Consider the following 27,586-nt stretch of genomic DNA (forward strand, 5'->3'; position numbering starts at 1 on the left):
TTTTAAAGCAAATAACCCGTTACAGATCCAGGGCGCAGGCTGGGGAAGAAAACAGGGGGTGGGGGAGACAGAGAAGGGCGGGAAGGGCAGACGGAGACGGTGATGGGGACAGAGAGAGACAGCAGAGACGCGGGGACAAGCTCCCAGATCCAGGGCCCAACTCAAAACCAGAAACCCCCTGGTCCTCCTCCCCCACCCGCCCCGCCCCAGCCCAGCCCTCCCATAGCCCGCTCCCCCAAATAAATAAATAAATATCAAATAAAATAAATAAAAATCCGCTCATCCCGTTCCCCTTTGTGTTGCCCCCCCTGCCCCCACCTCAGTGGGGGGAGCATCCGCGAGGTGCCCAGCACGCCTGGGTCCCTCCTCCGCGGAGATATTTACAGCTTCACAGTCGTGTGTGTGGGGGGAGCCCCCGAGGCCGGCTGGGGGGGGGAAGGGGTGAGGAAAGGCCCGGAGCCTCCCTGAGGCCCCCCGTCTCTGTGGGGTCCCACCCCCCTCCCCACCCTGCTCGTCGGGGAGGAGGGTGAGGGTGTGCAGTCCGGCGGGGGGGGCCGCGATGTCAGGGTTGGGGGCTCCCATTGGACGCCAGCAGCTTCTTGTCCCTGGGGGGGCCCCGGCGTGGGGACCCTCCCAGCTCCACGTCGGGCCGGCTGGGCTGGGGCTGCGCGCCTCGACTCGGGGGGCCCGGCGGCCGGGGCTGCTGACCTCCGTTCTTCTCATCTGGGGGAGACGGGAGTCAGTCCATCGGATTTATTGAGCACTTTTGAGTGGAGCTCTGTACTGAGCACTCGGGAGAGGACAATGAAACGGGGAGACCCGGGTCTCCTCCTGGTAGTCGCCGGCCGGAACCTCTGGCCCTTCTTTCCGGCGGGGGCCAGGGCCCCCAGAGATATTAATAATAGTAGTAATTGTGTCGGTTGAGCGCTTACTGTGTGCCGGGCACTGTACTAGAGAAGCAGCGTGGCTCAGTGGAAAGAGCCCGGGCTTTGGAGTCAGAGGTCATGGGTTCAAATCCCGACTCCGCCACATGTCTGCTGTGTGACCTTGGGCAAGTCACTTAACTTCTCTGAGCCTCAGTTACCTCATCTGTAAAATAGGGATGAAGCCTGTGAGCCCCCCATGGGACAACTTGATCACCTTGTATCCCCCCCCAGCGCTTAGAACAGTGCTCTGCACATAGTAAGCGCTTAACAAATGCCATTATTATTATTCTTATTATTACTAAGCGCTGGGGTGGATACAAGCAAATCGGGTTGGACACGGTCCCTGTCCCACGTGGGGCTCACGGTCTCGATCCCCGTTTTACAGATGAGGTAACCGAGGCCCAGGGAAGTGAGGTGACTCGCCCAAGGTCACACAGCAGACAAATGGCAGGATGAGAACTCACCACCTTCTGACTTCCAAGCCCATGCTCTATCCGCCAGGCCATGCTGCTTCTCCGTTTCGATGCCCATCCCAGGAAGTGAGGGTTGTTGGGGGCAGGGATCGCGCCTACCAACTCTACTGTATTGTGTTCTCCCAAGTGCTTAATCCGGTGCTTTTTTTGTTAACGGTATTTAAGCGCTTCCTGTGTGTGTCTGCTGTGTGACCTTGGGCAAGTGACTTCACTTCTCTGTGCCTCAGTTACCTCATTTGTAAAATGGGGATTAAGACTGTGAGCCCCATGTCAGGTAGGGACTGTCCCTATGTGTTGCCAACTTGTACATCCCAAGCGCTTAGTACAGTGGTCTGCACACAGTAAGCGCTCAATAAATACGATTGAATGAATGAATGACTAGGGACTATGTCTAACCTGATTACCTAGCTCTTAGAAAAGTGCCTGGCACATAGTAGACGCTTAATACCATCACAACTATTATTGTTATTTTACAAGCTAATTAGATTGGATACGGTCCCTGTCCCACATGGGGCTCACACTCTTAATCCCCATCTTACAGGTAACTGAGGCCCAGAGAAGTGAAGTTACTTGCCCAAGGTCACACAGCAGACTAGCCGGGATTAGAACCCAGTTCCTTCCGACTCCCAGGCTGTACTCTATCCACTAGGCTACGCTGCTTCTCCACACAAGCGCTCAAGAAACACCACCGTCACTCCATCGATACCACCGATGGATTGAGTTTGTCAGCTGGTGGGTCGGAGTTCTCTGAAACTTGAGCTCAGGTTTCCCTGACCCCAGCCCACCCTCGACCCTTGGGGACGGGATGCAGGAGACCCCCGCCTAGTGCGGCTGACCCCGAGCGTGGCCCAGTGGAAAGAGCCCGGGCTTTGGAGTCAGAGGTCATGGGTTCAAATCCCAGCCCTGCCCATTGCCAGCTGTGTGTGACTTTGGGCAAGTCACTGCACTTCCCTGGGCCTCAGTTCCCTCGTCCTCCCCCTCTCCATCCCCCCCGCCTTACCTCCTTCCCTTCCCCACAGCACCTGTATATATGTTTGTACATATTTATTACTCTATTTATTTATTTTACTTGTACATATCTATTCTATTTATTTTATTTTGTTAATATGTTTGGTTTTGTTCTCTGTCTCCCTCATCCTCCCCCTCTCCATCCCCACCGCCTTACCTCCTTCCCTTCCCCACAGCACCTGTATATACGTATATATGTTTGTACGTATTTATTAATCTATTTATTCATTTATTTTACTTGTACATACCTATTCTATTTATTGTATTTTGTTAATATGTTTTGTTTTGTTCTCTGTCTCCCTCGTCCTCCCCCCCTCCAACCCCCGCCTTGCCTCCTTCCCTTCCCCACAGCACCTGTATATATGTATGTACATTTGTAAGTATTTATTACTCTATTTATTTTACTTGCACATATCTATTCTATTTATTGTATTTTGTTAATATGTTTTGTTTTGTTCTCTGTCTCCCCCTTCTAGACTGTGAGCCCACTGTTGGGTAGGGACCGTCTCTAGATGTTCCCAACTTGTACTTCCCAAGCACTTAGTACAGTGCTCTGCACACAGTAAGCGCTCAATAAATACGATTGATTGATTGATTGATTCTCACCTGCCAGGGCCTGCACAGAGGGCTGGTCATGGGTACTCAGCAGCTGAGCCTGGATCGTCTCCACCACACGCTTGAAACGCCGGCTGGGGCCTGGTGGAGAAGGTGAGGGCAAGCTGAGAGTGTGTGTGCGTCTGTCTGTGCCCATGTGGGGGGGGGAGCGCTTAGTACAGTGCTCTGCACACAGTAAGCGCTCAATAAATACGATTGAATGAATGGGGGTGAACGCGTGAGCAGAGGTTGAGAAGAGGATAACCCGAGGCTGATTAAGCTCACCGCGAGGAGGGTGAGTGTCTACCGCCTCACTTGTATGGTCCTTCCCCAAGCGCTTAGTACAGTGGCCTCCCCTCAGGAAGCGCTCGTTAAGAAGCATGGACGGATTGCCTGGGGAGGCTCACCAGAGATGAGGGTAAAGGTGACGGAGTAGATGCCGTTGTCCCTGTGGGCCTCGGCCCCTTCGGAATAGCTGATGTCCACCTGGAAGCGGACGGGTTTCTGGAATACCGAGGGGCCCCCCGAGGCCTTGTATTCTGCCCGGAAGCTGGTCTGGGACAAGACGCTGTGACTCAGGCTGGGGATCTGCAGGAGAGGAAAGGAGAGGAGAGTTCAGGCCTCCGGGCCCCGGCCCCGCCTCGTCCAGCCCTCGGGGACCCTGGCCGCCCGCCCGCCCAATGCCCTGCTCACCGACAGGAAGGCGTGGACAATGTCCGCTTTAATGCTGTTGAGTGGTTTGTCCTTCAGCACCAGGAAGATCTGCTCTTCCTTGTCCAGGGAGATGAAGTTCCCGAACCAGGAGCGTTTTGCCAACCTGGGAGAAGGGGAGCCAGGGGGGGCTGGATGGCAGCCCTGAGGGAGGGGGATCTGGGGTGGAGGGGGCAGGGCCCTCAACGAGGTGAGAGGCAGTGCGGCCTAGCGGAAAGAGCCCTGGCCTGGGAGTGGGAGGACCCGGGTTCGAATCCCCACTCCTCCAAGGGCCTGCCACGTGACCTCAGTTTCCCCCTCTGGAAAATGGGGATTTGATTCCTGTTCTCCCTCCTCCACAGCCTCGGAGCCCCACGGGGGACAGGGGCTGTAGGCGATCTGATAATAATAATAATAATGACCGCATTTATTAAGCGCTTACTATGTGCAAAGCACTGTTCTAAGCGCCGGGGAGGTTACAAGGTGATCAGGTTGTCCCCCGGGGGGCTCACAGTCTTAATCCCCATTCTACAGATGAGGTAACCGAGGCACAGAGAAGTGAAGTGACTTGCCCAAAGTCACACAGCTGACAAGCGGCGGAGCCGGGATTTGAACCCATGACCTCTGACTCCAAAGCCCAGTGCTTGGTACGTAGTAAGCGTGTAACGAACAGCACGATTAGGATTATTTCCCTGGGCTGGTGGGGTAGAAGGGAGGCGCAGAGGCCGATCCACAGGGGATCAGGGGCTGAGGTGCCCTCGCCTCAGGCCCGGTGGGGTGGGCCTGCTGTTCTCTCCCTCTTCTTTCCTTCCTCCCACCCATCTGGACTGTGAGCCTGCTGTTGGGTAGGGACCGTCTCTATATGTTGCCAACTTGTACTTCCCAAGCGCTCAGTACAGTGCTCTGCACACAGTAAGTGCTCAATAAATGCAATCAAATGAATGAATCTGGGTCCCCATCCCCCTGGGCAGGAGCCACTCACTCTGGCGACGACTCCGGTGTCAAACTGGACATCTCTTCAGGGGTGGGGACTGATGGGGCGAAACGAGGTGAGAGTCACCAACGGGGGTCAGTCACCCGGTCGCGCCTCGTCCCCCGCCAACCCTGGGCATCCCGCCACCCATCAACGCCACCCTCATTGGGTCCCCCCGATCCCCGTACCCTGCAGCTTGCGTCGGTGGAAGCGGGGGGAGCCCAGGAAGCTGTTCCGGATGGAGTTGAGGCGGCTTCTCCAGGCGGCCCCTCCGACTCCGCCGCCGGGGCTGGGGGGTGGGGTGGGGCCGGGGGTCCCCGTGGGGCTGGCCCGGGGAGTGTGAAGTGGGGTGGGGAGGGGGCTGGCTCGGGGAGAGTGGTGAGGGGTGGCGGGCGCGGCGGGCGCGGGGCTGCCTCCCCGGGGAGAGCCCGGCGGGCCAGGCAGCGGGGTGGAGCGGGCGCTGTGGGGAGGGGGCAGGTCGACGGGACAGCCCCCACCCCGGGGGCCCCGGGATGGCAGCGTCTGGGTCTTCGGGCTCGGAGGGACCCCGCCTCGGCCTTCCTCACTGCCCCCAGGCTCCGGGGAGAAGGAGAAGACGGGACTCTGAGGGGGAGGCAAGATGGCGTCAGGTGACCCGCACCCAACCACCTCTATATATGTTGCCAACTTGTACTTCCCAAGCGCTTAGTACAGTGCTCTGCACACAGTAAGCACTCAATAAAGACGACTGACTGAATGAATGAACCACAGTTCCCATAGGCCTCGGGGGCCTCTATCCACGGGGCTGTCGGGGGAGAGTTCCCAGGGAACTCATAGGCGTCGAGCTCTGGCAACTTCTCCTGAGGTTGAGGGAGCGTCCTCTCCCCCTCCTCAGCCCCTAGCCCTCCCAACTCCCAACTGATATGTTGCCAACTTGTACTTCCCAAGCGCTTAGTACAGTACTCTGCACACCGTAAGCGCTCAATAGATACGATTGGATGAACTCCCGTCCCGGCCCCGTCGAAGACCGACCGGCGTATAGTACGTTATGGGATTTGGGGGAGGGTCCCCGGGGGCTGTAATTCCGAGCCCTCCCGCCCGACCACATCCCCCCAACTTCTCACCCGGGGGCTGCTGAGGGGGCTGGACGACAAGCCCGTGGAGGCTCCGCTCACGCTGCGGGACCTGGCTCCGGAGGGGGTCGGACGAAGACAGAAGGGGAAAGTCGGGTCGGGAGAAGCTTGGGGACCTCCCGCCCCTCACGTCCCCCCATCAGGGTGTCCCCCAACACTGCTCATCCAGCCTGGACCAACCCAACGGGATTCTCGGTGGATACAGCCCGAGCCTGGGAGCCGGAGGACCTGGGTTCTAATCCCAGCGCCGCCGCTTGCCTGCTGTGTTACCTTGGGTGAGTCACTTCACCTCCCTGTACCTCAGTTTCCTCAACTGTAAAGTGGGGATTCAATACCTGCTCCCCCTCCTAACAGTGCTCGACGCTTAGGGAGCGCTTAACGACCGGCCTCCTCGTTAAGGTCACGAGTGACATCACTGGTGAATCAGTCCATCGGTCGCCCTTGCGGCCCAGAGGTCTCGAAGCCCCACAGGAGGTTGGGAAAGACAGTGAAATGGTTGTCTCTCTGGTCATCCAAGGCCACGGCTGGGGATGGGCCTTCAAAGATCCCTAGCTTGTCTCGCTCAAAACCTGTCGCAGACCTCAACCGTGATCTCAGCCAAACCTTTCTTCGCCCTGTTGATACTTTGTCTCGGGAACTTCCTGCAGTAGTGAATCCAATACACTTGGCCTCCGCTCAGCAAACAAACTTTTTGCGCAGAAACTGCCACCTTCCAGGTTGAGCGGCTCCTCCCTAGCTCCCGGGGTGGAATTTGGTGAGCAAGGATTCTGGCTTTATCCGTTCACACCCATCCACCGCCTCCCTGCTCGGCCTCTATCTTTCCAGACTGAAGCGTCCTAGTGTCTTCCATCTTCCCCCGTACAGAGGAGGTTGGAGGACCTGGGTTCTAATCCCTCCTCCGCCTCTTGCTTGCTGTGTCACCTTGGGCAAGTCACTTGACTTCCTCCGTCTGTAAAGCGGGGATTCAACACCCGTCCCCCTTTCCATTTAGACGGGGAGTCCCAAGTGGGGCTGGGTCCTGATACGGCCTGACCGTCTTGTCTCGACCCCAGAGCTTAGCACACAGTAAGCGCTTAGTTCATTCATTTATTCAATCGTATTTATTGAGCGCTTACTGTGTGCAGAGCACTAGAACAAGTTGGCAACATATAGAGACGGTCCCTACCCAACAGCGGGCTCACAGTCTAAAAGGTGATCACACCCTAATAATACAGAAGCTTCTCCATCCCCTTAATCTTTGAGGTCATCGTTAGCTCGCGGGCCGGGGTGTTCTAAGAGATATAAGATAATCAGGTCGGACGCGGTCCCTGTCCCACCTAGGGCTCACGGTCTTCATCCCCATTTTACAGATGAGAGAACTGAGGCACAGAGAAGTGAAATGACTTGCCCGAGGTCACCCAGCGGACAAGTGTCTTCATTTCTCTGTGCCTCGGTGTCCTTACCTGCAAAAGAGGATTCAATCCCTGTTCTCCCTCCTACTTAGACCGTGAGCCCCATGTGGGACAGGGACTATACCTGGCCTGACTAACCTGTATCTATTCCAGTGCTTCGTACAGTGCTTGGCACATATTAAGCACCTAATACATTCAATAATAATAATAATAATGGAATTTGTTAGATGCTTACTATGTGCCCAGCACTGTTCTAAGTGCTGGGGTAGATACAAGGTAATCAAGTTGTCCCACGTGGGGCTCACAGTCTTCATCCCCATTTTACAGATGAGGGAACTGAAGCACAGATAAGTTAAGTGGCTTGCCCAAGGTCACACAGCAGACAAGCGGCGGAGCCGGGATTAGAACCCACGTCTTCTGACTCCCAAGCCTGTGCTATTTCCCCGAAGCCTCGCTGCTTCTCTAATGTCATAATAATGATATTATTACTCTTGAGGATTTCTGTTTTGCTTTCAACCCCCTCATTTCCATCCACGAGGCGTTCGTCTGCCCGGTAAAAATTTAGTGCCACTCCCTTCTCTGGCTCATTTAGGCGCATTTTAAATAAATTCACCCTTCCCGCTACCAAACCCTGGGGGACCCCAAGGTTACCACTCTACCATCCAGAAGAGTGGCCACTTACAGAGCTTAGAACAGTGCTCAGCGCTTAGAACAGTGCTTCACACATAGTAAGCGCTTAACAAATACCATCATTATTATTATTATTATTATTATCCCTACTCTTTTTCCTAGCTCTGATCCCTGCAACTGCAACTCCCAGGAGCCTCTCCTGCCTCATCCTGGGGTCCCTGAGGCCTCGCGGGAGTTGTTGCCACAAATCCTTGTTCCTGATTCCTTCCGCTCCAGACATTTTGGCTCTGGACTCATCCCCGGGGAGCCAGTGGGGTGAGGGGGGAGCTGAGGAATGGAGGTGTGTAGGGGGTCTGAGGGGAGGGAGAGGGCTCTGTTTGGGTTTTCCAGTGGGCCCACTCCCTAGGGTTTTGGGGGCTGGTCCTTCCTTCCCCTTGGAGCCAAACCAGATGGCAGCATCCGATCACCTCACCGGCCTCTGGGGAGACCTCCATCTCCTGACCCTCCGCACCTTCAGAGTCAGCTGGGGGCCTCCTCTGAGGCCAGGGCCAAGGCCCCATGGTCCCACGCCCCACCCCATGCTCAGAACTCGAGGCCGGCAGCCCCAAAATGGACTGGGGAGTGGAGCTCTGCCCTGACAGGCCCTCCGTGTCCTTCGGTGGGCTGATTCTCAGGTGAGCACCTCTCTGCCGGGTGGGTCTCCGAACCCCCCGGGTGACCCCGGGGAGGGAGGAAGGGATGCACTGACCTCTGTCCATGCTGCGCCACGTCGATGGCCCTGCGTATGGGCCCCGGGGACCCGCCCCCGTCCGTCACGCTCAGCACCTCCAGGGACTTGCGCTCCGGCCTCCGCTTCCCGTGCCGGTTCAGCAGGGGTGAGTCCACCCGCTTTCGGGGAGGGTCTTTGGGGGGGAGATGGAAGGAATCAGGGACATTCCCTGTTTTGGGGGCTTCCCACGTCCCGGGCCCCCTCTCCTCTCCCCTCTCCCCTCGGGCCCTGTGGTCACCAGCGTCGTTGCGCGGCGGGAGGTCCTCATCCTCACAGCTGGGGTAGCGCTCTTTCCGGTCCAGCAGCAAATAGTAGATCATTTTCTCCTGGTTCTCCCTGAGTGACCAGGGTTGGGGAGTTGGGCAGGGAACAGGGCTCCGTTCAAGTCAGGTCACAAAGCCTCCCCAACCCTCCCTGGGCTGCCCCCTCTCATATCTGTCCACATGTTTGGCTCTGTGTCTCTGTCCCTTGGGCCCTGTCTGCTGCTCCTAGTTTTCCTGAGGCCCTCCCCTAACCCCCCTCCTTTTTAAAAAAAAATGGCATTTATTAAGCGCTTGCTATGTGCAAAGCACAGTTCTAAGCGCCGGGGAGGTTACAAGGTGATCAGGTTGTCCCACGGGGGGCTCACAGTCTTCACCCCCATTTTCCAGATGAGGGAACTGAGGCCCAGAGCAGTGAAGTGACTTGCCCAAAGTCACCCAGCTGACAGTTGGCAGAGCCGGGATTCGAACCCCCGACCCCCGGCTCCAAAGCCCGTGCTTTTTCGAGAGGCAGCGTGGCTCGGTGGAAAGAGCCCGGGCTTTGGAGTCAGAGGGCGTGGGTTCAAATCCCGCTCCACCAGTTGTCAACTGGGTGACTTTGGGCAAGTCCTCAGTTCCCCCATCTGTAAAATGGGGATGAAGACTGTGAGCCCCATGTGGGACAACCTGATCACCTTGTAACCTCCCTGGCGCTTAGAACGGTGCATTGCACGTAGTAAGCGCTTAATCAGTGCCACCGCTATTATTATTATTATTATTATTTTCCACTGAGCCACGCTGCTTCTCTACCTCTCCCCCTCCCCTTTACCTCCCCTCTCCCCCCTCTCCCTTATGCCCTCTCCCCTCCTCACTCATCATTCTGCAGCTCCCGATGCAGCCGCTCCCGATCCCGGAAACAGCCGAGCGAATGCATCGACTCCAACACGTCTGGGTCCAGATCGGCTCCCGAGGGCAGCGAGCGGATGGCCACGCGGCGGCCCACCGCGGGCTCTGGCTCCGGCTCGGCCCGGCCACCCCTGCCAGGGGCCACCGGCTGGGTCAGCAGGGACCCCGGAACCGGACACCCACCCCCTGCCTTTTCCCCGCTTCCCACTCCGGGCTCTCCGGCCTGCGACTCCCCTCTCTCCTTCCCCCGTTCCCTGGTCCCCACGGCGATCCAGGCATCCCGGCCCCTAGTACTCACAGGTACCACGGATGCTTCTGAATCTGCTCCAGCTGCAGAGGGTGGACAAAGAGGGGAATTAGGCCTCAAATAAATCAATCAATCATATTTATTGAGTGCTTACTGCGTGCAGAGCACTGAACTAAGCGCTCGGGGACTCCTGGTGAGCCCCGAGTCAGGGTGGGCGGTTGCCCGGACAAAATGAACTACATGCCCGGTACCGCCAGCTTCATCAAGGACATCGACAGTGAGTCCCTGACCCTTTGGCAGCACTTTCTGCCCCGATTGTTTCCCCGACGGGCTGAAGGGCGTGGGTTCATTCATTCAATCGTATGTATTGAATCGTATCAATAAATATGGATGAATGAATGAATGAATGAATGGAGCGCTTACTGTGTGCAGAGCACTGTACTAAGCGCTTGGGAAGTCCAAGTTGGCAACTTGGACAAGTAGGGCCTCCCTTCAAGGCCCTACTGAGAGCTCACCTCCTCCAGGAGACCTTCCCAGACTGAGCCCCCTCCTTCCTCTCTCCCTCGTCCCCCTCTCCATCCCCCCCATCTTACCTCCTTCCCTTCCCCACAGCACCTGTATATACGTTAGTACATATTTATTACTCTATTTTACTTGTACATATCTATTCTATTTATTTTATTTTGTTAATATGTTGGTTTTGTTCTCTGTCCCGCTTCTAGACTGTGAGCCCACTATTGGGTAGGGACTGTCTCTAATGTTGCCAACTTATACTTTCCAAGCGCTTAGTACAGTGCTCTGCACACAGTAAGTGCTCAATAGATACGATCGATTGATTGATTGATTGAAGTACAAGTTGGCAACATATAGAGACGGTCCCTACCCAACAGTGGGCTCACAGTCTAGAAGGGGGAGACAGAGAACAAAACAGAACATATTAACCAAATAAAATAAATAGAAACAAATGATGATGATGGTATTTGTTAAACGCTTGCTATGTGCTAAACACCGTTCCAAGCGCTGATAATAATAATGATGATGGCATTTGTTAATAATAACAATAATAATAATGATGGCATTTATTAAGCACTTACTACGTGCAAAGCACTGTTCTAAGCACTGGAGGGATACAAGCTGATCAGATTGTCCCACGTGGGGCTCACTGTCTTAATCCCCATTTTACAGATGAGGTAACTGAGGCTCGGAGAAGCGACTTGCCCAAGGTCACACAGCAGACACGTGGCGGAGCCGGGATTTGAACCCATGACCTCTGACTCCCAAGCCTGGGCTCTTTCTGTTAAGCCAAGCCGCTTCTCTACTCATGCTGACGCAAAGAAGCAGGCAACCCCGGGAAAGTCTTAGTATTGCAGAAGGGAAGGTTCCTGCCTTCTAATTCAGGCCCCATCACTTGTCTGCTGTGTGACCTCGGGCAAGTCACTTTACTTCTCCGTACCTCAGTTTCCTCAACTGCCAAATGGGGATTCACTACCTGTTCTCCCTCTTCCACAGATTCTGAGCCCCAGGGACTGTAGCTGATTAACTTGAATAATAATGATGATGGCATTTGTTAAGTGCTTACTATGTGCAAAGCACTGTTCTAAGCGCTGCGGGGGATACAAGGTGATCAGGTTGTCCCACGGTGGGCTCACAGTCTTCATCTCCATTTTCCAGATGAGGTCACTGAGGCCCAGAGAAGTGACTTGCCCAAAGTCACCCAGCTGACAAGTGGCGGAGCTGGGATTTGAACCCGTGACCTCCAACTCCCAAGCCCGGGCTCTTTCCACTGAGCCAACCTGAATGTACTCCAGATCTTAGAACAGTGCTTGATACGTAGTAAGCGCTTAAGTTATTGGGTAGGGACCATCTCTCTAAGTTACTGACTTGTGAGAAGCAGCACGGCTCAGTGGAAAGAGCCTGGGCTCTGGAGTCAGAGGTCATGGGTTCAAATCCCGGCTCCGCCAATTGTCAGCTGTGTGACTTTGGGTGAGTCACTTCACTTCTCTGGGCCTCAGTACCTCATCTGTAAAATGGGGATTAAGACTGTGAGCCCCCCGTGGGACAACCTGATCACCTTGTGACCTCCCCAGCGCTTAAAACAGTGCTTTGCTCATACTAAGTGCTTAATAAATGCCATCATTATTATTATTCTCTGTGCCTCAGTATCTCATCTGTAAAATGGGGATTAAGACTGTGAGCCCCTCATGGGACAACCTGATCACCTTGTGACCTCCCCAGCGCTTAGAGCAGTGCTTTGCACATAGTAAGCGCTTAATAAATGCCATCATTATTATTATTATTATTCTCTGTGCCTCAGTACCTCATTTGTAAAATGGGGATTAAGACTGTCTGCCCCCCGTGGAACAACCTGATCACCTTGTGACCTCCCCAGCGCTTAGAACAGTGCTTTGCACATAGTAAGCACTTAATAAATGCCATCATTATTATTATTATTATTCTCTGTGCCTCAGTATCTCACCTGTAAAATGGTGATTAAGACTGTGAGCCCCCCGTGGGACAACCTGATCACCTTGTGACCTCCCCAGTGCTTAGAACAGTGCTTTGCACATAGTAAGCACTTAATAAATGCCATCATCATTATTATTATTATTATTCTCTGTGCCTCAGTACCTCATCTGTAAAATGGGGATTAGGACTGTGTGCCCCCCGTGGAACAACCTGATCACCTTGTGACCTCCCCAGTGCTTAGAACACTGCTTTGCACATAGTAAGCGCTTAATAAATGCCATCATTATTATTATTATTATTCTCTGTGCCTCAGTACCTCATCTGGAAAATGGGGGTGAAGACTGTGAGCCCCCCGTGGGACAACCTGATCACCTTGTGACCTCCCCAGCGCTTAGAACAGTGCTTTGCACATAGTAAGCGCTTAATAAATGCTATCATTATTACTGTACTTCCCAAGCGCTTAGTCCAGTGCTCTGCACAGGGTAAGCGCTCAATCAGCGTTTAGAACAGTGCTTTGCACATAGTAAGCGATTAATAAATGCCATCATTATTACTGTACTTCCCAAGCGCTTAGTCCAGTGCTCTGCACACAGTAAGTGCTCAATCAGCGCCTAGAACAGTGCTTTGCACACAGTAAGCGCTTAGCAAATGCCATTATTATTATTATTATAATAAATAAGATTGAAGGACTGACTGACTGAATGAACAAACAGTATAATTTAAAAAAAGCGGGAGGGGGCGGTCTGACGCGCCCTCCAGTGTTCGTAGTTTGGAACTGCAAGGGGGCACAAACGCGTCCGCGCAGCGGCCCCTAGTGGCCGGACCATTCATTCATTCATTCATTCATTCATTCAATCTTTTTTACTGAGCGCTTACTGTGTGCAGAGCACTGGACTAAGCGCTTGGGAATCAATCAATCAATCGTATTTATTGAGCGCTTACTGTGTGCAGAGCACTGTACTAAGCGCTTGGGAAGTACAAGATGGCGACATATAGGGACAGTCCCTACCCAACAGTGGGCTCACAGTCTAAAAAGGGGGAGACAGAGAACAAAACCAAACATACTAACAAACTAAAATAAATAGAATAGATATTACAAGTAAAATAAATAAATAGAGTAATAAATATTTACAGGCATATATACATATATACAGGTATATGGGTACAGGTACAGGTATATGGGAAGTACAAGTCGGCAACATCAAAAGACAGTCCCTACCCAACAGTGGGCTCACAATCTAGAAGGGGGAGACAGACAAAAAAACCAAACATATTAACAAAATAAAATAAATAGAATAATAAATATATACAAGTAAAATAAATAAATAGAGTAATAAATATGTACAAACATATATACATATATACAGGTGCTGTGGGGAGGGGAAGGAGGTAAGGCGGGGGGATGGGGAGGAGGGGGAGAGGGAAGAGGGGGCTCATTCTGGACCACAGACCACAGGGCGCCTTCAATTAATAATAATAATAATAATGGCATTTATTAAGCGCTTACTATGTGCAAAGCGCTAAGCACTGGGAAGGTTACAAGGTGATCACGTTGCCCCACGGGGGACTCAGTCTTAATCCCCATTTTACAGATGAGATAACTGAGGCCCGGAGAAGTGAAGTGACTTGCCCGAAGTCACACAGCTGACAAGTGGCGGAGCCGGGATTTGAACCCATGACCTCTGACTCCAAAGCCCGGGCTCTTTCCACTGAGCCACGTTGCTTCAATTCCCTTCTGGGGACCTGAGGACGGCAGCGCGTCCCCCCCTTGGGCGTCCTTCTGTGACCTCGAAGGAAGAGGCGCTAAAAATGGCCTTGGAGCCTCTGTACTGGCTGGAGGTGGGAGCTGCAGGGGTGGCCAAGGGTACCTTGTAACCTCCCCAGCGCTTAGAACAGTGCTTTTCCTCTCTTCCTCCCTTCAAAGCCCTAGAGAAGCAGCGTGGCTCAGTGGAAAGAGCCCGGGCTTTGGAGTCAGAGGTCATGGGTTCAAATCCCGGCTCCGCCAATTGTCAGCTGTGTGACTTTGGGCGAGTCACTTCACTTCTCTGGGCCTCACTTCCCTCATCTGGAAAATGGGCATTAAGACTGTGAGCCCCCTGTGGGACAACCTGATCACCTTGTAACCTCCCCAGCACTTAGAACAGTGCTTTGCACATAGTAAGCGCTTAATAAAAGCCATCATTATTATTATTACTACTATTACTACTACTATTATTATTATTATTACTGAGAGCTCACCTCCTCCAGGGGGCCTTCCCAGACTGAGCCCCTTCCTTCCTCTCCCCCTCGTCCTCCTCTCCATCCCCTCCATCTTACCTCCTTCCCCTCCCCACAGCACCTGTATATATGTATATATGTTTGTACGTATTTATTACTCTATTTATTTATTTATTTTACTTGTACATAGCTATTCTATTTATTTTATTTGTTAATATGTTTTGTTTTGTTGTCTGTCTCCCCCTTCTAGACTGTGAGCCCACTGTTGGGAAGGGACTGTCTCTATATGTTGCCAATTTGTACTTCCCAAGCGCTTAGTACAGTGCTCTGCACATAGTAAGCGCTCAATAAATACGATTGATGATGATGATGATGATGATGATAAATACAATTGAATGAATGAATGAATGAATGCTTTGCAAATAGGAAGTACTTAATAAATGCCATTATTATTATTATTACTACTGGACACACAGGCCTGCATTCTCTAATGTCCCTCAGTCTCCCCCCGTCCCCTGCTTCATCCCTCGGGGCTGTAATAATAATAATAACAATAATAATAACAATAATAATAATAATAATAATGGTATTTGTTAAGCGCTTACTATGTGCAAAGCCCTGATTTTTTTTGATGGCATCTATTAAGCGCTTACTATGTGCAAAGCACTGTTCTAAGCGCTGGGGAGGTCACAAGGTGATCAGGTTGTGTCACGGGGGGCTCACAGTCTTAATCCCCATTTTACAGATGAGGTAACTGAGGCACAGGGAAGTGAAGTGACTTGCTCAAAGTCACACAGCTGACACTTGGCGGCACCCACCCCAGCGCTTAGAACAGTGCTTTGCGCATAGTAAAGCACTTCTAGACTTCTAGCCCTTCTAGACTGTGAGCCCACTGTTGGGTAGGGACCGTCTCTATATGTTGTCAACTTGGACTTCCCAAGCGCTTAGTCCAGTGCTCTGCACACAGTCAGCGCTCAATAAATACGATTGATTGATTGATTGACCCTTCCCATTTGTACCTATTTATTACTCTATTTATTTACTTATTTTACTTGTACATATCTATTCTATTTATTTTATTTTGTTAGTATGTTTGGTTTTGTTGTCTGTCTCCCCCTTTTAGACTGTGAGCCCACTGTTGGGTAGGGACCATCTCTATATGTTGCCAACTTGGACTTCCCAAGCGCTTAGTCCAGTGCTCTGCACACAGTAAGCGCTCAATAAATATGATTGCTAGTAAGCGCTTATAATAATAATAATAATAATGATAATGATGGTTTTTGTTAAGCGCTTACTATGTGCAAAGCACTGTTCTAAGCGCTGGGGAAGATACAAGGTGATTAGGTTGTCCCACAGGGGCTCACAGTCTTAGTCCCCATTTTACAGATGAGGGAACTGAGGCCCAGAGAAGTGAAGTGACTTGCCCAAAGTCACACAGCTGACAAGTGGCAGAGCTGGGATTCGAACCCATGACCTCTGACTCCAAAGCCCATGATCTTTCCACTAAGCCACAGCTGCTTCTCTATCCTTATTATAAGGATATAAGGATATATCCTTATATAAGGATATAAGGATGGCTTATGCCATCCTTATTATTATTAGGACGGTGCGCTGCACCCCAAAGAGGGGGTTCGGGGGTGTGGGAGAGCCCCGGGATCTGCGGTTCTCCTGCCCTGGGTCCTCCAGACTGGGAGCCCACTGTTGGGTAGGGACCGTCTCTATATGTTGCCAACTTGGACTTCCCAAGCGCTTAGTCCAGTGCTCTGCACACAGTAAGCACTCAATAAATACGATTGACTGATTGATTGATAGTAAGCGCTTATGCCATCCTTATTATTAGGACGGTGCGCTGCACCCCAAAGAGGGGGTTCGGGGGTGTGGGAGAGCCCCGGGATCTGCGGTTCTCCTGCCCTGGGTCCTCCAGACTGGGAGCCCACTGTTGGGTAGGGACCGTCTCTATATGTTGCCAACTTGGACTTCCCAAGCGCTTAGTCCAGTGCTCTGCACACAGTAAGCGCTCAATAAATACGATTGATTGATTGATAGTAAGCGCTTATAATAATAATAATAATAATGATGGTTTTTGTTAAGTGCTTACTATGTGCAAAGCACTGTTCTAAGCGCTGGGGAAGATACAAGGTGATCAGGTTGTCCCACAGGGGGCTCACAGTCTTAGTCCCCATTTTACAGATGAGGGAACTGAGGCCCAGAGAAGTGAAGTGACTTGCCCAAAGTCACACAGCTGACAAGTGGCAGAGCTGGGATTCAAACCCATGACCTCTGACTCCAAAGCCCATGATCTTTCCACTAAGCCACAGCTGCTTCTCTATCCTTATTATAAGGATATAAGGATATATCCTTATATAAGGATATAAGGATGGCTTATGCCATCCTTATTATTATTAGGACGGTGCGCTGCACCCCAAAGAGGGGGTTCGGGGGTGTGGGAGAGCCCCGGGATCGGCGGTTCTCCTGCCCTGGGTCCTCCAGACTGGGAGCCCACTGTTGGGTAGGGACCGTCTCTATATGTTGCCCACTTGGACTTTCCAAGCGCTTAGTCCAGTGCTCTGCACACAGTAAGCACTCAATAAATACGATTGATTGATTGATTGATAGTAAGCGCTTATAATAATAATAATAATGATGATAATGATGGTTTTTGTTAAGCGCTTACTATGTGCAAAGCACTGTTCTAAGCGCTGGGGAAGATACAAGGTGATCAGGTTGTCCCACAGGGGGCTCACAGTCTTAGTCCCCATTTTACAGATGAGGGAACTGAGGCCCAGAGAAGTGAAGTGACTTGCCCAAAGTCACACAGCTGACAAGTGGCAGAGCTGGGATTCGAACCCATGACCTCTGACTCCAAAGCCCATGATCTCTCCACTAAGCCACAGCTGCTTCTCTATCCTTATTATAAGGATATAAGGATATATCCTTATATAAGGATATAAGGATGGCTTATGCCATCCTTATTATTATTAGGACGGTGCGCTGCACCCCAAAGAGGGGGTTCAGGGGTGTGGGAGAGCCCCGGGATCTGCGGTTCTCCTGCCCTGGGTCCTCCAGACTGGGAGCCTACTGTTGGGTAGGGACTGTCTCTATATGTTGCCAACTTGGACTTCCCAAGCGCTTAGTCCAGTGCTCTGCACACAGTAAGCGCTCAATAAATACGATTGATTGATTGATTGATTGATAGTAAGCGCTTATGCCATCCTTATTATTATTAGGACGGTGCGCTACACCCCAAAGAGGGGGTTCGGGGGTGTGGGAGAGCCCCGGGACCGGCGGTTCTCCTGCCCTGGGTCCTCCAGACTGGGAGCCCACTGTTGGGTAGGGACCGTCTCTATATGTTGCCAACTTGGACTTCCCAAGCGCTTAGTCCAGTGCTCTGCACACAGTAAGCGCTCAATAAATACGATTGCTAGTAAGCGCTTATAATAATAATAATAATAATAATAATGATAATGATGGTTTTTGTTAAGCGCTTACTATGTGCAAAGCACTGTTCTAAGCGCTGGGGAAGATACAAGGTGATCAGGTTGTCCCACAGGGGGCTCACAGTCTTAGTCTCCATTTTACAGATGAGGGAACTGAGGCCCAGAGAAGTGAAGTGACTTGCCCAAAGTGACACAGCTGACAAGTGGCAGAGCTGGGATTCGAACCCATGACCTCTGACTCCAAAGCCCATGATCTCTCCACTAAGCCACAGCTGCTTCTCTATCCTTATTATAAGGATATAAGGATGGCTTATGCCATCCTTATTATTATTAGAATGGTGCGCTGCACCCCAAAGAGGGGGCTCGGGGGTGTGGGAGAGCCCCGGGATCTGCGGTTCTCCTGCCCTGGGTCCTCCAGACTGTGAGCCCACTGTTGGGTAGGGACCGTCTCTATGTTGCCAACTTGGACTTCCCAAGCGCTTAGTCCAGTGCTCTGCACACAGTAAGCGCTCAATAAATACGATTGATTGATTGATTGATAGTAAGCACTTATGCCATCCTTATTATTATTAGGACGGTGCGCTGCACCCCAAAGAGGGGGCTCGGGGGTGTGGGAGAGCCCCGGGATCTGCGGTTCTCCTGCCCCGGATCCTCCAGACCCCCAGCCACCCCCGGGGACGCCCCCCCAACCTCGACCGAGGCCGCCACTCACACTGAGGCGCTTCTCTGGTTCCACCTCGATCATCCCCCGCAAAAGACTCTGGCAGTCCGGTGGGATGAAGTGGGGCATGTGGAAGACCCCTCGCTTCACCTTCTCCAGCAGCTGCCTCAGGTTGTCATCGTCGAAGGGAAGGGCGCCCTGAGGGGAGTGGGAGGGAAAAAATAATAATTACGACGGCATTTGTTAAGCGCTTACTACGTGCGAAGCGCTGGTGATCAGGTTGTCCCACGTGGGGTTCGCAGTTTTCATCCCCATTTTACAGATGAGGGAACTGAGGCCCAGAGAAGTGAAGTGACTTGCCCAAAGTCACACAGCTGGCAAGTGGCGGAGCCGGGATTCGAATCCATGACCTTTGACTCCCAAGCCCGCGCTCTTTCCACTGAGCCACGCTGTTTCTCTAAGAGCAGGCGCTGAGGGCCTTCCTCGGCCCTCAGAGTCAGGCGGTGTCTACCCTCCCCGGTGGCAGGCCCGCCCGGGGAAGAGGAATCAATCAATCAATCAATCAATCAATCAATCAATCGTATTTATTGAGCGCTTACTGTGTGCAGAGCACTGTACTAAGCGCTTGAGCCCGCTGTTGGGTAGGGACTGTCTCTATGTGTTGCCGATGTGTAGTTCCCAAGAGCTTAGTACAGTGCTCTGCACACAGTAAGCGCTTAATAAATACAATTGATTGATTGATTGAGAAGTAGAAGCAGCGTGGCTCAGTGGGAAAGAGCCCGGGCTTTGGAGTCAGAGGTCATGGGTTCAAATCCCGGCTCTGCCAATTGTCAGCCGGGTAACTTCGGGTAAGTCACTTAACTTCTCTGGGCCTCAGTGACCTCATCTGTAAAATGGGGATTAAGACTGTGAGCCCCCCGTGGGACAACCTGAGCACCTTGGAACCTCCCCAGTGCTTAGAACAGTGCTTTGCACATAGCAAGCGCTTCATAAATGCCATCATTAAGTACAAGTTGGCAACATATAGAGACAGTCCCTACCCAACAGTGGGCTGGGGTGACGCCTTTTCATTCATTCAATCATATTTTTTAGACTGTGAGCCCACTGTTGGGTAGGGACTGTCTCTATGTGTTGCCAATTTGTACTTCCCAAGCGCTTAGTACAGTGCTCTGCACATAGTAAGCGCTCAATAAATACGATTGATTGATTGATTGATTGAGCGCTTACTGCGTGGGCCTTGTGGGGCTTGGTGGGGTGGGGAGCTGGATTCGGGAAGCCGGCATCGTTGGGTGAGTCGGGCCCACTGCTGGGGAGAGGCCCATCCCGGGCAGTGGGAATGCCGGGCCTCCCGGGGAGGACCAGGCCAGGGGGTTGGAGGGGCGAGTTGAGCGGGGTCTCCTCCTGCCCCCCAATCTCGGACCCCTCCCCGGGCGGTGTCTCACCACAAGCAGAGCGAAGAGAATGACCCCACAGCTCCACATGTCAGCTCTCCGCCCGTCATACTTCTCGCCCTGGAGCAGGGGAGGGGAGGATGGGGGGCGTCAGCCCAGATCCCGAGGCGGCCCCATGCTCTACCCTTCAGAAGCCCCCCTTGCCCCCCGCCCACCAGGCCACCCGCTTCCACTCTCCCGGCCTCACCTTGATCACTTCTGGACACGCATAGTGGGGCGACCTGAGGAGAAAGAAGATCTGAATTCCCTCCCAGCCCCCACCGCCCTCTGGGGTCTGGGGCCCAACCCCCTCCTCCCCCCCTCCTCTCTCAGGGGTCCTGGGCCCTTGATAATAATAATGATGATGGCATTTGCTAAGCGCTTACTATGTGCAAAGGACTGGTCTAAGCGCTGGGGGTGCCCAGGTTGCCCCACGTGGGGCTCACCATCATAATCCCCATTTTACAGATGAGGGGACCAAGGCTCGGAGAAGTGACTTGCCCAAGGTCACACAGCTGACAATTGGCAGAGCTGGGATTCGAACCCATGACCTCTGACTCCCAAGCCTGGGCTCTTTCCACTGAGCCACACACTCACTCCACACACACACACACACTCACTCCAGTGAGTGAGCCACACAGTGTGGCTCACTGGAAAGAGCCTGGCCTTGGGAGTCAGAGGTCACGGGTTCGAATCCCGGCTCCGCCACAGGCCTGCTGTGTGACCTTGGGCAAGTCACTTAACTTCTCTGGGCCTCAGTTACCTCATCTGTAAAATGGGGATTAAAAAATGTGAGCCCCACGTGGGACAACCTCATCTGTAAAATGGGGATTAAAAAATGCGAGCCCCCCGTGGGACAACCTGATCCCCTTGTATTCCCCCCAGCGCTTAGAACAGTGCTTTGCACATAGTAAGCGCTTAACAAATGCTATTATAATAATAATAATAATCCCTTGATCCCCTGGGGGGGTCCCAGGCCGCAGCCATCAGGGGTCCCAAGCCCCCCCACCCCAACCTCCAGCTTCGGCAGCCCCTAGCAGGGAGGGGCCCGGCCTGCGGTCCCCCCCGCTCACCCGCAGCTGGTCTCGAGCAGGCTGTCCCCCACCTGCAGGGAGGCCATGCCGAAGTCCGCTATCCGGATGTTGTTCTTCTCGTCCAGGAGCAGGTTCTCCGGCTTCAGGTCCCTGTGGCTGATTCATTCAATCGCATTTATTGAGCGCTTACTGTGTGCAGAGCACTGGACTAAGCGCTGGGGAGGTTACAAGGTGACCAGGTTGTCCCACAGGGGGCTCACAGTCAATCCCCATTTTACAGATGAGGGAACTGAGGCACGGAGAAGTTAAGTGACTTGCCCAAAGTCACACAGCTGCCGCAGAGGGCTAGAGGACCAGTGGGCCTGCCCTCCTTACCCTTCCTGCCCACCCCGCTCTCTCTTTCCTCCCTACCTGCCCACGCTGTTTTCTCCACCCTCCCTGCTCAATCAGTCAATCAGTCAATCAATCGTATTTATTGAGCACTTACTGTGTGCAGAGCACTGGACTAAGCACTTGGGAAGTACAAGTTGGCAACATATAGAGACAGTCCCTACCCAACAGTGGGCTCACAGTCTAGAAGGGGGAGACAGAGAACAAAACCAAACATATTAACAAAATAAAATAAATAGAATAGATATGTACAAGTAAAATAAATAAATAAATAAATAGAGTAATAAATATGTACAAACATATATACAGGTGCTGTGCAGAAGGGAAGGAGGTAAGATGGGGGGATGGAGAGGGGGACAAGGGGGAGAGGAAGGAGGGGACTCAGTGTGGGAAGGCCTCCTGGAGGAGGTGAGCTCTCAGTAGGGCCTTGAAGGGAGCTCTTTCTGCTTACCCTGTCCCCTCTGCCCTCTCTGACCTCCCCGCTCTCTCTCTGCCCTCCTTTTCTTCCCTATCCTCCCTGCCTTACCTGCCCTCCTTGCCCTCTCTTCCCTCCCTGCCTTCTCTGCCCTAATCCATCCATCGATGGTATTTGTTGAGCGCTTACGGCACGCACAGCATTGTACTGAGCAACTGAGAGAGTACGATACAATAGAGTAAGTCCACACAGTCCCCTAGACTTACACAATCTTCTAGACTGTGAGCCCACTGTTGGGTAGGGACCGTCTCTATATGTTACCAACTTGTACTTCCCAAGCGCTCTGCACACAGTAAGTGCTCAATAAATACGACTGAACGAATGAATCCCCGCTCACAACCAGACCAGAGGGGAAGACAGACTTTAAAATCAATTAGAGCTCCCCCCGACTCCTCTCCCATGTGCTTCCTCCAATCAATCAGTCGTCCTTATTGAGCGCTTACTGTGTGCAGAGCACTGGACTAAGCGCTTGGGAAGTCCAAGCTGGCAACGTCTAGAGACGGTCCCTACCCAACAGTGGGCTCACAGTCTAGAAGGGGGAGACAGAGAACCAAACCAAACATATTAACAAAATAAAATGAATAGAATGAATATGTGCAAGCAAAATAAATAAATAAATAAATAAATAAAAATCAATAAATATAACTAAATATAAATAAACAATATATAAAATATATAAATAATATAAAATAAAATATGTAAAATATGTAAATATTTAAAATATATAAAATAAAATATATATCAAATATAAATATTTAATATATATAACATATATAGCATATAATATAAAATACATAATGAATAATATATATAATAAATAATTAACATGTACAAGCAAAATAAATAAATGAATAAATAAATGAATAAATAAATAAATAAATAATCCAGTCTCCTGCGTGCCTCCCCTGTCAATCAATCAATCAATCAATCATATTTACTGAGCGCTTACTGTGTGCAGAGCACTGTACTAAGCGCTTGGGAAGTCCAAGTTGGCAACATCTAGAGACAGTCCCTACCCAACAGTGGGCTCCCAGTCTAAAAGGGGGAGACAGAGAACAAAACCAAACGTACTAACAAAATAAAATAAATAGAATAGATATGTACAAGTAAAATAAATAAGTAAATAGAGCAATAGAGTCCCTAAGTTGGTCCTCGTTGGTCCAAGGAGGCCGCCCCCCTCTCCCCCCAGAAAGGCGGCCGCAGCCCTCACCAGATGGAGTAGCTGTGGCAGAAGTCCAGGGCGGATACGATCTGCCGGAAGAATTTTCTGGCCTCCTTCGGTGTCAGGCGGCCCTTCTTGACCAGGTAGTCAAACAATTCCCCACCGGACACGTGCTCCAGAACCAGGTACCTGTCGAGGAGGGTCACTGAGGGCGGCTCGTAGGACCGGACAGAGGGGGGACCGGGAAGACGAGGGGAATGAGGCGGAGGAGGGACCAGGCCGAAGGAGGACTGGGCAGAGGGGGGATCCAGGTAGAGTGTTTGTGCATATTTATTACTCTATTTATTTATTTATTTATTTTATTTGTACATATCTGTTCTATTTTATTTTGTTAGTATGTTTGGTTTTGTTCTCTGTCTCCCCCTTTTAGACTGTGATCCCACTGTTGGGTAGGGACCGTCTCTATATGTTGCCAATTTGTACTTCCCAAGCTCTTAGTACAGTGCTCTGCACATAGTAAGTGCTCAATAAATACGACATGATGATGATGATGATGGAGATGAGGTTTAGAGGGGACAAGGCAGAGTGGGGATGCTACAGGGTGGGAACCGGGTGGCAACCTGTATATATGTTTGTACATATTTATTACTCTATTTATTTATTTTACTTGTACATATCTATTCTATTTATTTTCTTCTGTGAATATGTTTGGTTTTGTTCTCCGTCTCCCCCTTCTAGACTGTGAGCCCACTGGTGGGTAGGGACCGTCTCTAGATGTTGCCAACTTGGACTCCCAAGCTCTTAGTCCACTGCTCTGCACGCAGTAAGCGCTCAATAAATACGATTGATTGATTGATTGAGTGCGGAGCAGGTGGAAGCGGGGACTAGGCAAAGGGGAGACCAGGTTGGTGGGGGGGGGGGGGGGATGAGATGTAGGTGGGGATGAGGCGGAGGAAGGATGAAGTGAAGAGGGGAACTAGGAGGAGGGGGAACCAGGTGGGATTCATTCATTCATTCAGTCGGATTTATTGAGCGCTTACTGTGTGAAGAGCAGTGGACTAAGCGCTTGTACAAGTCGGCAACATGGTGAGATGAGGGGGAGGTGAGAACATGTTGGGGTGGGGTCGAGCAGGGGTGAGACCAGACGAAAGTGAGAGCGGGTGAAGGTGGGACAAGGGGAAGGTGGGACAAGATGGAGGTGGGACCAGGCAGAGGAGGGACCCATGGGCTTTCAACTGTTATCCGCAACTGTCCCCCGTCTCTATATGTTGCCAACTTGTACTTCCCAAGCGCTTAGTCCAGTGCTCTGTACACAGTAAGCGCTCAATAAATACGATTGAATGAATGAATTAATGTTATACTGTGAGCCCCATGAGGGGCAGGGACCATGTTTAATTCCCACCTGGGCATTTTCTCCCAGTGCTCCCGAACCAAGGTGGTGCTGAATAAATACTATCAGGAGGAAGTGGGACGAGGTGGAGGTGGGATGGGGGGAGATGAGATAATACCACAATAAACTGACACGTTCCCTGCCCAGGAGGAGCCCCCTTGCCTAACCATCCCCGGGGGGGAGGCGGGAAGGGAGGACAAGGGCAATCATTCATTCAATCGTATTTATTGAGCGCTTACTGTGTGCAGAGCACTGGACTAAGCGCTTGGGAAGTCCGAGTTGGCAACATATAGGGACGGTCCCTACCCAACAGCGGGCTCACAGTCTAGAAGGGGGAGACAGACAACAAAGCAATCAGGGAAGGAAGGGGGGCTTTGGGATGGTCCCCCCTCATCCTGTGGGATATGAGAACTTCGATTCCCACCAACCCATGAGGCCTGAGCAGCTTTATGTTTTGGGAAAATAGGTTCCAGGGATTGATGGGAATTGGAGATCACCCCCTCCCTGGGGCCCCCAGCACACTGTATCCCCCTGTGTGGGGAGGGCCCAGAACAGAGGCACATTGTCCCGGCCCTGGGCAGCTGGGCCTCCCTCCCTTTCTCCCACCCGTCCCCAGGCTCTGCCCTCTGCCACCCACCCACCCCGGGGACACCCGAGGGAGACGGCTGGGGTAGGGGGAGGAAGGCATCGAGCACAGAGCCCCTAGATCAGAATTAGAATAATGATAATGATGATGGCATTTGTTAAGCGCTCACTATGTGCAAAGCACTGTTCAAAGCGCTGGGGAGGACACCCAAGGGAGACGGCCGGGGTAGGGGGAGGAAGGCAGCGAGCACAGAGCCCCTAGATCAGAATTAGAATAATAATAATGATGATGGCATTTGTTAAGCGCTCACTATGTGCAAAGCACTGTTCAAAGCGCTGGGGAGGACACCCAAGGGAGACGGTTGGGGTAAGGGGAGGAATGCAGCGAGCACAGAGCCCCTAGATCAGAATTAGAATAATGATAATAATGATGGCATTTGTTAAGCGCTCACTACGTGCAAAGCACTGTTCAAAGCGCTGGGGAGGATACACGGTGATCAGGCTGTCCCACATGGGGCTCACAGTCCCCATTTTCCAGATGAGGTAACTGAGGCCAGAGAATAATAATAATAATAATAATAATAATAATAATGGCATTTATTAAGCGCTTACTATGTGCAAAGCACTGTTCAAAGCGCTGGGGAGGATACACGGTGGTCAGTCTGTCCCACATGGGGCTCACAGTCCCCATTTTCCAGATGAGGTAACTGAGGCCCAGAGAATAATAATAATAATAAAAATGATGGCATTTATTAAGCGCTTACTATGTGCAAAGCATTGTTCAAAGTGCTAGGGAGGACACACGGTGATCAGGCTGTCCCACATGGGGATCACAGTCCCCATTTTCCAGATGAGGTAACTGAGGCTCAGAGAAGTGAAGTGACTTGCCCAAGGTCACACAGCTGACAAGTGGCAGAGCCGGGATTTGAACCCATGACCTCTGACTCCCAAGCCCGGGCTCTTTCCACTGAGCCACGCTGTGGGGGGCACGACAGGCCTCCGGCAGCACGGGGGAGCAGCGTGGCCTAGAGACGGAGCTTGGGAGTCAGAAGACCTGGGTTCTAATCCCAGCTCTGCCACTTGCCTGCTGCGTGACCTTGGGCAAGTCACTTCACTGCTCTGTGCCTCAGTTTCCTCAACTGTAAAATGGGGATTCAATACCGGTTCTCCCTCTCACTTCGACCAGGAGCCCCTTGGGGGGAGAGGGATTGGGTCCAACCTGATAAAGTCGTATCTACCTCAGCGCTCAGTACAGGGCTTGGCACATGGGAAGCACACGACAAATACCATTAAAAGAAAAAAAGGCGCACAGGACCCAGAGGGGGAAGCGGCGTTCCCGGGGGCCTCGGGGTGGCATCACTATTCATTCATTCATTCAATCGTATTTATTGAGCGCTTACTGTGTGCAGAGCACTGGACTAAGCGCTTGGGAAGTCCAAGTTGGCAACATCTAGAGATGGTCCCTACCCAATAATGGGCCCACAGTCTAGAAGCGGGCCGGAGCTCGAGTGGCATCATCATCTGGGGGCAGAGCTCGGCTGGGGAAGGTGAGGGTGGGTCTCGGCTGGGCCCAGGAGGGCTGGGGTCGGGGCGGGTCAGCGGGCGGACATAAATACCTACAAATATTTCTTGTTCTCGTAGACGTCGTGCAGCTTGAGGACGTGTGGATGCTCTATGAGTTTGAGGATGGCGATTTCGCGCTCCACCTGCGGACAGAAGGTCGGTGAGATCCCCCTCCTCGAAATCCGGGGGTCCCCCCCAACCAGATGTTCCCTCATCACATCACCTTCATCAACACCGACTCTGACAGCTTCTCCCGGTTCACAATCTTGATGGCGACCTTCTGCCCAGTGATACAGTGGATTCCCAGCTTGACCAGTCCTGCGGCGGCAGTGGGGGTGGGAAGGTTTCCATCACATCCTGAGCCTCCCGTGCCCCCTCGCCCCCAAACAGGATGGAGGAGCCGGGAGGAGGAGGCCAGCCGGGCTAGGGGCAGGTGGACACCAGGGGAGAGGCAGAGGACCGCAGGACTCTCCCCAGTACAGTGCTCTGCACACCGGTAAGCGCTCAGTAAATACCACTGATGATGATGATGATGATGATGCAGGTTGGCCAGGATGGGATGGGTGGGAAGGGGCAGCCAAAAGGACCACTGGGAGGGAGGCAGGAAGCCAGAAAGGTCTCCCACCCCAGCCCCACCCATCCCCACCTCCCCCAGCCCCTCTCTGCCCTCTAGCATTCTTTCATTCATTCATTCATTCATTCATTCATTCATTCATTCAATCGTATTTATTGAGCGCTAACTGTGTGCAGAGCACTATACTAAGCGCTTGGGAAGTCCAAGTTGGCAACATACAGAGACGGTCCCTACCCAACAGCGG

The 27,586-nt window shown here is 52.2% G+C and overlaps 1 protein-coding gene across 1 annotated transcript in view; it reads right to left on the reverse strand.

Annotated features, from left to right (window-relative positions):
* Nucleotides 1-237: 237 nt before the first annotated feature.
* Nucleotides 238-27,586, reverse strand: part of BRSK1 (BR serine/threonine kinase 1) — a 29,380-nt gene continuing 2,031 nt past the window's right edge. Inside the window, exons 2-19 of the mRNA XM_038751997.1 lie at nt 26,992-27,086; nt 26,826-26,911; nt 23,279-23,419; nt 21,243-21,359; nt 20,378-20,411; nt 20,182-20,250; nt 18,791-18,937; nt 10,010-10,041; nt 9,678-9,842; nt 8,805-8,902; nt 8,546-8,699; nt 5,768-5,828; nt 4,853-5,267; nt 4,674-4,722; nt 3,695-3,818; nt 3,409-3,589; nt 3,014-3,103; nt 238-723 (exon numbers count right to left, since the gene is read on the reverse strand). Coding sequence (XP_038607925.1) covers nt 563-723; nt 3,014-3,103; nt 3,409-3,589; nt 3,695-3,818; nt 4,674-4,722; nt 4,853-5,267; nt 5,768-5,828; nt 8,546-8,699; nt 8,805-8,902; nt 9,678-9,842; nt 10,010-10,041; nt 18,791-18,937; nt 20,182-20,250; nt 20,378-20,411; nt 21,243-21,359; nt 23,279-23,419; nt 26,826-26,911; nt 26,992-27,086 — 2,219 coding nt within the window. The 3' untranslated portion in view covers nt 238-562. The remainder of the gene's footprint in view (nt 724-3,013; nt 3,104-3,408; nt 3,590-3,694; nt 3,819-4,673; nt 4,723-4,852; nt 5,268-5,767; nt 5,829-8,545; nt 8,700-8,804; nt 8,903-9,677; nt 9,843-10,009; nt 10,042-18,790; nt 18,938-20,181; nt 20,251-20,377; nt 20,412-21,242; nt 21,360-23,278; nt 23,420-26,825; nt 26,912-26,991; nt 27,087-27,586) is intronic.

This window comes from Tachyglossus aculeatus, chromosome 10 (genome assembly GCF_015852505.1).
Source record: "Tachyglossus aculeatus isolate mTacAcu1 chromosome 10, mTacAcu1.pri, whole genome shotgun sequence".
NCBI lineage: Eukaryota > Metazoa > Chordata > Mammalia > Monotremata > Tachyglossidae > Tachyglossus > Tachyglossus aculeatus.